The 9964-nt window shown below is 32.7% G+C and overlaps 1 protein-coding gene across 1 annotated transcript; it reads right to left on the reverse strand.

The window, feature by feature from the left end:
• Positions 1–1314: 1314 nt before the first annotated feature.
• LOC144841251 (uncharacterized) lies at positions 1315–7134 on the reverse strand. Its single transcript, XM_078697513.1, has 6 exons — positions 7070–7134; positions 5085–5153; positions 4665–4799; positions 4263–4373; positions 3655–3807; positions 1315–3564 (listed from the first exon to the last, which is right to left on the reverse strand). Exons 1-6 carry the CDS (start codon positions 7132–7134, stop codon positions 3300–3302), a joined length of 798 nt encoding a protein of 265 aa, XP_078553639.1. The 3' UTR covers positions 1315–3299.
• Between the last annotated feature and the right edge of the window lie 2830 nt (positions 7135–9964).

Here is a 9964-nt window from a genome sequence, read left to right on the forward strand (position 1 = left end):
ATTTCACATATCGGTTAATCATCCTGGGATCTGGGTTAATCCTAAATCCAATGCTAGAAGAAGTCTATTAATACTGTTCGATTTAGATCTACATTAATTTTGTTCACGATATTTTAGTGATACAGTAGGCCCTATTTTGCTATCTTTTTATTTAATAATATCGCCAATAAAACCATGCTCACAATGGCACAATTCACGACATTTCTATTCCTTGGATAAAAAATATGGGTACAAATTGAAATACAAAAGTAGGCCTACAACAATCGGCGGGATCACTATAGGGCCTATGTGCATTCACCCATTTCACCAATTAGATATTACAATGAAAGTCTGTTGTTAAAATACCGCCCATGATAAGATTACAGTATTTTAAAAGGTTTACATCAATAAAAGGATTTTATCGATTTTATTTCGTTCATATAGGGATTTAAAAAAGCAAAACTAACTATTTGCTCATAGTAAGATGAACTCTCAACGGATACGGGTTCTGATACGGTATATCAGGTAATCGATGAACAAATACAAACAATCATAAAACAAAAGCAGAATTTCATCTTAACCAGCTTTGATCTTACTAACTTTATTATTGCTTAAAAATTCAGTGAGATATAGGAAAAACGTAAAAAATTTACCTTATTAATTGATCATCTTCATTAAAGAAGAGAATACCCATAGCAACAGAATAATCGCAATAGGCCTACAGTATATTCAGCAGGAACTCTCATACGTCCACTTATATGACCGACTGAGAATCACATTTTGGTAGGGATGAAGTCCGTCAATTATGGTGAAGCAAATTTGTCACCATCACTTTGAAAGTGAATCAATGATTATGCTGATTTTTCTAAAATCAGACGATCTATTAATTATTACTTTGTTGAATGCAATTTCTCCCCATCCCGTTAAGCAATAAATCCAAACACAACAAATAACCGACGTATAGAAGATAGTGATGATTTTTCCCCCATTAAAAGCATTCATTTTTTAAGGCAATAAGAGGATTTCATTTTTACTAATTATATTCTAAATATTCTCGTCTGGTAATATAGATTATAATTCCAATTGTGGTAAAATAAACAATCACATAATCAAATAATGATATAATCTTTTGTTTAATATCAATTTTATTTGGTATAATTGATGGTTGTTTAGTCGAAATTTCATGACTGCAGTTTGAAATGTCTTAATTTCTAAAATTTATGTTATATTTCGTTGATAGAGTATTTTTTGGAATAAACAAATTATGATTGCCTTCTGAAGAACAACTGATTTTTTAAACTAAATATTTTATAAATAAGACCATAACTACAAACATCGTATAGCAGTTTTTATTGTAATCGCATTGTAATCACGTCCAACCGACATGGAGACATTAGCCAGACAGGCTGTTCCCAAATCTATTAAATGTGTCAATTGATTCAGTAATATCTAAAATGAATTGATATACAAATCATAACGAAGTAAATAAATAAAATATAAGCCATACACGTCGATTCAGACTTCACACACGCAAAATGTAACATTTTGTCACAGTTGTAACGCGTTCGCACGTTCTCGTTGGAAGTTTTGTTACATTTTGCCAAGTGTACCAGTGAATCGGGTATGAGCGTACATTAGAAACACTAGTTTAAATGCTAAGATACAAGCCTAGTTATAGTAAATACCATCACCAAATTGATTTTTTGACATCGTCGATCTAGGCCTAATATTATAGTTACACTTAATAAACACGTGAAACAAAAATCCAGCGACACAGAGGTGCAATAGCTTTGCTATATTCTAATTGCCTTTAACATAGACAACAAAAATCAATATGTTTTACAATTTACTTCAAACCAATTAGCATTTAGCACACTGTACATGCAAATTAAAACTGTTTGAATACACTACAAATGCACTTATTTTTACTATTTCATTCTATACAATGATAATAATAATTCAACATGTATTAGTTTAATAATTATTTATTTAAAGTTTACCACGAAACATTTTGGTAACTGTATACAAACGTGTTGGTAGCTGTATAATAATAAATATAACATTATTACTATTAATAAAAATAACTTCAACCACGGCCGTGATAATGTTTAAATAGCCACAGTGTGTATAACTATACCTGTGGAATGCTATTGTACACATATATTGTGATGTGACAAGCCTTGGTAAACAACAACAATAAAGTTAAAAGTCAAAATATGTTTATGTCTAAAATTAACCATTTTCAATTCTCAGGTCAAACAACGTATCTCTCTATCCGTGGGTGCGTTAAATACAAATTTGTTTTTATAGGAGGCTGTAATACCTCTTCTTCGCGGCGAGACAGGCCAACAATCAGAACGCGCGCTAACGAACATATAAACGGATACGAATTCACACATCTTTAAACATTTAAATGGTTCTCCTCAATGTAAAGTCTAATCTAAAAGGAATTTCCAACGCAAAAAACAATTAGGTACTTTATAATCAAGAGTAAAAACCTTTACTTAACAAACAAGTAACTCATGCCATTATTCTATATTAGCAAAAATCGCATACTTGGAATTTTAACTTATTGTTGTTGTTTACCAGGCTTGTCATATTACAATATGTGTTTAAGATACTATTCTAGTATTGTACACACCTACAAGCCTAGTCCTTACTTTGTGCCTAACTAATTCACTTTATCAACTGATGATGGTATGAGATGGTATATTGAAACAAGTACCGGTATATAATATGTTTTTTCATACAGCTACCAGTCAAGTTATCCATGGTAAGCTTAAAAGTAAGTTTCTCAGATATTTTCTATAATAATAAAGTAATTAAAAAAAAGTGGCATTGCATTTGGATGACGCCATCGCCGTTGCACACAAGCGCGAAAAAGTTTGAAAAAAAAATAGGGAAAGAGTGTAATTTCACTCTTTCAGCGACACAAAGGTAGGTAGGTAGGTAGCGGTAGGCCTAATTAATATTTCTAACATGCTAATATATTTCTATTCTACATTTGGACAGATTTGGTCGGTTTAATTCACAATTCATACGTAATATAATACTGCAAACAAAATGCATCTTTAGGCTATGCCTAGATAGTTAGTATTAGTTGTGTTAGATTTACTATAACATATTCGCACGGTATTTAAATTTAATATTAATACAAGATACAAGACAACTATATAATAATATAAAGAAAACCACATTAAAATAAGTTGTCATATTCCTCGTTGTAATTGATATTTGTTTAGTGTGTTGATATGTGTTTAGTGTAGGCCTATTGATATTTGTGTAGTGTATTGAGATTTGTTTAGTGTATAGAGATTATCTTAAAGGGTTTGCTCCAGTGGCGTAACACGCAGGCCTAAGGCCCCTGGTTTAGAACCATCCAACGCATTTTCGACATTCGATTTATTCTGGGCACTGCTCAGGGGCCCCATAAGCTCCAGGGCGCCTGGGTTTAGCCAGTTAGTGCTCATAGCCGTTACGCCACTGGTTTGCTCCTCATCTAGGGTAGCCATCCTGTGATCCTTTCTTTTCCTGAAGTTCCTATTCGTTAAGTCTCTCATCATCATCTTGAAGCTTCTGTAACCCCTGAAAAATTGTTTTATCATAATAATAATAATAATAAAAAAAAATAATAATCTATTAATTGTTTATTTGAAATTAAACATTAAAATCTACCTTCTTATGAATTGTCTTGTATCTAAGCCACATATCTTTACAACATAGTAGCTTAGTCTGTAGATGTTGTAGAACGCCATGACTAACAACATGATGAAATTCACACACCATTTAACTATCATATATAAAAGTCCTAGCACTGGGTAAACAACCCTGGAACGAGATTATTATTGTTATTGTCGCTGTCACTGTTATTGATACTGTTACTGTAAAATAAGATTATTTAATACTCGATCATGTGGATATCTCGATGACATTTTCCGCCAACCCCGTTGTAAACCCATAAAACAGATAAACCAATTGTTCCGGTAATTTATAACTAGGCCTAGCTATATTTTGAAATTAGAATAACACGAACTGTTCAGTTTTAAAATTTAGAGTGGTTTTGAGAGGTGGTCGCTTACGATTGGTAGTAGATGTTGTTTGGACGTGTTTAGTCATAAGCTGTAGCCTATACGGTACTACATTTGCGGTGGATTAAAGGTTGCTCCGACTTTATAGTTGGCGATTGCTAGAACCTCACAGGACATGGATTCTGCACATACGATATCTAATCTGGTATAAATCACAATACGGTAGGAATTCGTTTTAACAAGTGAAAATCCTACCTGTCCATAAAGATGCAATTAAAAAATGTCGTGATTTCGCACAAAATCACCATGACCCATCTTTTAAGAATGTTCAGATACAGATTAATGATATAACCGCGATATTCAGGCCTATAAGATACAATTTTAGGAAGTGTGTAAAATAACTTGAAACGAGATACAAATACTGTGTAAATATAATTTTAATTAAATATTTACAGTAGGTCGTAGCTTCCTAGAATTCCTATTCAAAAGGATTTGCAAAGATCTGGTTCCATTGCCCTCTAAATATGAAATCGGCAGAGTAATTCTGCATAGAACTAATACATGATGCACATCACGCGAAATTTGCTATGGATACTACAGCTGTTCTGGTAAAAATAGCCTGACTAGGTAATCCCCGTTTACAAGCGAAAATCCTACCTTAGCATGAATTGCCTTGTATCTAAGGCAAGTAGCTTTAGAAGACCATAGCTTAGTTTGGTGATGTTGTAAAACGCCTTTGCTAAAAACAAGATGAAATTAAGCACAAATGCTAGAAATGAGGAATGAACAAACCTGAAACGAGATTATTATTACCATTATTATTTAATTAGTAATTTTATAGAACCATCAAAAGGTGGTCGCTTTTTGGAAGGTGGTCGTTTACGAGAGATGGATAGACTGATATCTGAGTAAAGAGATGCATTTGCACACATTTTCTGGCGATAGTAACTCACTGGCAAATTTCATTACTACATTAGCTGGTGTTGGAATTTGGAATTGCACAGTAACACTATCTAATCTAATATCTGGTATAAATCTCCATACGGTAGGAATTCGTTTTACAAGTGAAAATCGTACCTGTTCCTAAATCCTCTGCATATTTCATATACAAATATCGTGAATGCACACAACTTCTCCTCGAACCATCTGAGAAGAATATTCAAATATCGGTTAATGAAATAGATAGAGATTAAACGTTGTATAGTTATACAATAGGGACTTTACGAAACACGACGGTTAAGGGAGGACGACGAATATCCTGTGTTTGCTAGAGCGTAAAATCATATACAGTCAATAGCCGTTTTATTTTATTTTATTAGTTACGAAGACGACGACGACCGACGGTATCTCTCTCCCCGCCCCCCCCCCCCCCCACCCCCTGTCTAGTGGCGAATGGCCCCTCTGAATCGCTTGGCTCTGGTGGAACAGCATAGGCCTAGCCTTCCTCTGCTATGAGCCTCGCATTCAAGCAGAATGTATTGCTTTTAACACAGCCATTTTAACCCAATAAAAATGTTATATCGTTAAACAATTAAATTAGAAGTTCAAGTATTAGAGTTTTGAAATGTCCACGTTTAAGTGTAATTTGAACTGTATATTTAAGGTTATATGTACATTATTTCTATTCGTTCTCCGTAAACGGGAAAATGGGAACTTTATCGTCAAAAAGTTAAAACACTGAATTTCCCTTAAGCTCCGCCCACTTTGTTAAAGCTTATGCATACATTATTCATGAGCACCGTCCTGTGGCTTCCCGTCGTGTTTCGTAAAGTCCCTAATAAAGTATACACGACGATTTTATATACCAAAACGGTGCATCATGATACAAAATAATGTAATTAATTAATTTTCTACATAATCATTAAGTATAATACATAGTTAGATAGCAATCTTGAAACGATGGTCTGGACCTGCATACGGAAGTTTGTACACATGTTTGTTTTATTTCTATCTGTAAACATAAGTTTCTCGCAACAATGGTATCACAAGAGTGGATCACACGTAAAACAAAAATAACAAGAACATAAGTTTAAATATATATTGGCCCCCTGAAAAATTTATTTTTTAAAATGTTTTTTGTTGAATATGCCATTGTAACTAATGTCACATAGGCCTAATAGTTATTCACTTTGACCAAAAATTGGAACGAAAAATATATTTACCGAAAAAATAATTGAAAGCAAAAAAAGAGCCAAATTTGGTTGAATTTAGCCGTTTATTTTGTCATTATATAAATGAAAACATTATTTTGTTCGTTTTTTTTATACGGAAGTGATTAATTTTGTTAAATCTACAAAACAGTCTAATCTGATTTTATTAATCTTTAATGATCAATTTGATGTTTTTTGGGGACAATACATCTTTAAACGTTGTTAACTGCAATTTAAATACTTTGTAAAGGGTTTACATTGAGTAGTCAAGCCATATTTTGGAGATGCGCAAAATAAAAATGTCACAAAATTAAAATACAAATATAGTCTATTCACATAAAATATATACATACTGGTAGGTTAAAACACAATACAACAAACCTGAATATATTTATATATAATATATTTGATTGGATATGCAATAGACATACCACTGAACTTCGACAAAGTCCCTATAATTGTTCTTGGTCGTGTTTCCGCAGCCAAAACACAGTTTTGGTTAATTTTTTAACCAAAAAAGTGCGCATGATCAGTCATTAACAAACAACCAGATTCCCAATCACAAAGCAAAATTGTGTCCTTCAGGTCAAAGATTAGATATTATCGCATTTATCCAATAATTATCCGATTTGAATAAGATAATTATCGGTTAATTTTTCTCGAGTGGAATCGGTTAAACCCCGTTTCCACAAGCAGTTATCGGTTGATTAGGCCTATCGGTTAATTTTTCTCGAGTGGAATCGGTTAAACCCCGTTTCCACAAGCAGATATCGGTTGATTAGGCCTATCGGTTAATTTTTATCGGTTAATTATCGGTTAATTTTTGGCTGAGGAAACACGGCCACCTGAGTGCAATAGTAACGCGCAACGTGGGGTTAGGCTGTTGACTGCGCTTTCGAAAATCAATCTTACCGTCCGATAATAATTGTTCTACCTGCGACCAATTGGATTGCATTTGATCTCAAAAGGTTTAACATCTCGTTAAAGTAGTTAATGAATGAGAAACTAAGGAAATAAAAAGAAAATTAAATATTAAGTTTTTTTTTTATTGTTATTGTTTTTATAATAATAGGCCTAATAACAATTACTGTTATTGGTAGGCCTATTGTTGTTGTCGTCGCCGTCATCGTCGTCGTTGTTGTTTCAACTCTTTCAATTTAGATATAGTTTGTTCCCTCATTAATACAATGGCAATGTTCATCTTTACTCTGTGCCTTCTATGCCTTCTTTGTAAATGCCTGCCCGTCACGCAACACCACCATGAGGCCTACTTTTCAACGCGACCCAATCCGGGGAGCAAATCTAACCCTCATAATAATCTCTCTTACTATACAGTAAAAAGAAGTTGCTCATGTGAATCGCCCCTGCCTTAACCGCTCGGCCACTCGACTCGACTCTGAGTTATGTTCAGTTCTATTTTCACTATCTTTTATGCTGATATTATTTCGAAAAAAAAAACAGTCTAGAACCTATATTCTATGCTTCAATCATGCTTTTTGGCGCTTACTTTGCTATCGTTTTTGCTAAGAGCAGTGGAATATTTATTGCAAAATAAGCAGTTATTACAGTTATGAAAAACTAATACTCTGCTATTTTTTAAATAGAACTGAGCATAACTCTCTAATAATAACGATTTCATTCATTTATTTATTTATCTGATCAACACTTATACAACACACATGACAAAAAGCAAAAGCTCCCATTTAATAATTCTGATCATAAAAATGTTTAAAATATACACATTTAGTTTTAGATATACAGTCATTAAAAAAATAAAATAAAGTAAATTAACTGTAAATAATAGACATAAAAAAGAAAAAAAATACTGTCATTGTAAACATGCACGACGCCATCTTGTGCAATAAAATATGTGGGTTGAGTGACTTTTTATTCAAAAAGCCTCTTCAGAAATGGAAAGAACACAATAATTACAATACAAAAAACAACATCAATTTAGTACTTCTTCATTGAATATTTAATTAATATGGTTATTATAAACTCACATGGTAGGCCTATACTAACACTTTAAGAATACAAGTCTTTTTATTAGAATGTGTAAATTGTATAACAAGGTATGACATACTTCGTACAATAGGCTATTATATTATATTTCTTATTATTGATTTACTTTTATTAGTAGGCATGTTGAGCCGTGAAATGTGCAGAAAGTCACATTTTTGCAAACAACCACATTTTGTGCAAACATGTTGCCTTCAAATGTGCAAACAACCACATTTGCGCAAACATGGCACCCTCAAATGTGCAAATCTGTATAATCCACTAACGTGCAAACATCACGCCGTTAAATGTAAAAAAACGATAAGTTCAAATCAGATCAATTCTTAATATGTCACGGGTTTTTCTAACAATGTTTTCAAGATATAGCCACTTAGACCTACATAGTTAATTGTAGTAGCCTACAGGCAGAAATAATCTAACACAATCATGTCCGGGGATGCAGGTCTGACACGTGGTCGCTGCTTGCTAGAGATGGTAATCAATACCGTTGAAATCGAAGTTCCTTATAGTTGTAGGAAATCCACAAAACATAACGAACTGAGTTCATTAGATTTTATATTATTTTATTTAAAATGTATTTCTGTTATGCGCGATTTGAACAATTTATCAATTTGAATTTTGGAAGATTTTCTTGCGCAAATCTTTTCTTTAGCAATTAAATAAAATGAAAAATACTATAGATGATGTAGGTATGAATATGGTATAGGCCTAATCCTTAGGCGAATGTAAATGTTAAGCGCGATTTAAAATAGTGCACAGATTTCGTTGCGCAATTTGAATCTGCACAACATTGTGTAATTTGAAATTACGCAAATTGTATTCATTTCCTGCATTTTTTTTATAAATGTATACGATATGAACTTTTGGTTTTATCAAATACTGAAAATACCATGCGATATTCGAAATTGTCTGCGCAATTTGAATATTGATTACATTTGCGCAAGAAAATCCTCACAATTTCAAATTGCATAAATTGTTCAAATCGCGCATAACAGAAATACATTTTAAATTAAATAATATAAAATCTTATGAACACAGTTCATTATGTTTTGTGGATTTCCTTTAAAATAAGAGGACAACTATAAGGGACTTCAATTTCCACGGTATTGATTACCATCTCCAGCAAGCAGCGACCACGTGTCAGTCCTGCATCCCCGGACATGATTGTGTTTTTTTTTTCAAAACAGATTATTTCAGAATGTACTACAATAAAATATGTAGGCCCTAAGTGGCTGTATTGCTTCATTGTTAGAAAAACCCGTGACTATTTAGAATTAGGTTATCATTTTTAATAAACGAATTGAAAAAATGATAGAACACATTTGTAGAATTTCATTTGCACATTTGACGTCAACATTGATCGTTTTTTACATTTAACGGCGTGATGTTTTTGCACATTAGTGGATTATACATTTTTACAGATTTGCACATTTGAGGGTGCCATATTTGCACAAATGTGGTTGTTTGCACAAATGTGACTTTTTGCACATTTTACGGCTCAACAAGGCCTACTATTCGATGTTATACAACACATTTCTCGACACTGTTCATTAGGATGAATTGCCTTTTAATGTACTACTGTTATTCTACTTTTAAACCTTTTTAATAATACCAATCTTATTTTCTTTTATGATTTCAATCATTCATAATAACATTTATTTCTTTCTCTTTCATGATAAACAAAATAACAATTTAAATTTAAATAATAAAGAGGCAAAACCCAGGAAGTAATAATGTTTGAAACGACAGAATTGATACCTACCCTTTCAGAGCAACAAAATGGAATAA

This window comes from Antedon bifida, chromosome 4 (genome assembly GCF_963402885.1).
Source record: "Antedon bifida chromosome 4, ecAntBifi1.1, whole genome shotgun sequence".
Lineage (NCBI taxonomy): Eukaryota > Metazoa > Echinodermata > Crinoidea > Comatulida > Antedonidae > Antedon > Antedon bifida.

Bases quoted from the DNA above. Each gene is read 5' to 3' on its own strand.
- LOC144841251 (XM_078697513.1), bottom strand. From the start codon at position 7,134: ATGTTAAACCTTTTGAGATCAAATGCAATCCAATTGGTCGCAGGTAGA. The intron at 4,800-5,084 runs GTACGATTTTCA...ATCTCGTTTCAG, and splicing joins TGCAGAGGATTTAGGAACAG to GTTTGTTCATTCCTCATTTC. The intron at 4,374-4,664 runs GTAGGATTTTCG...TGTATCTTATAG, and splicing joins ACAAGGCAATTCATGCTAAG to GCCTGAATATCGCGGTTATA.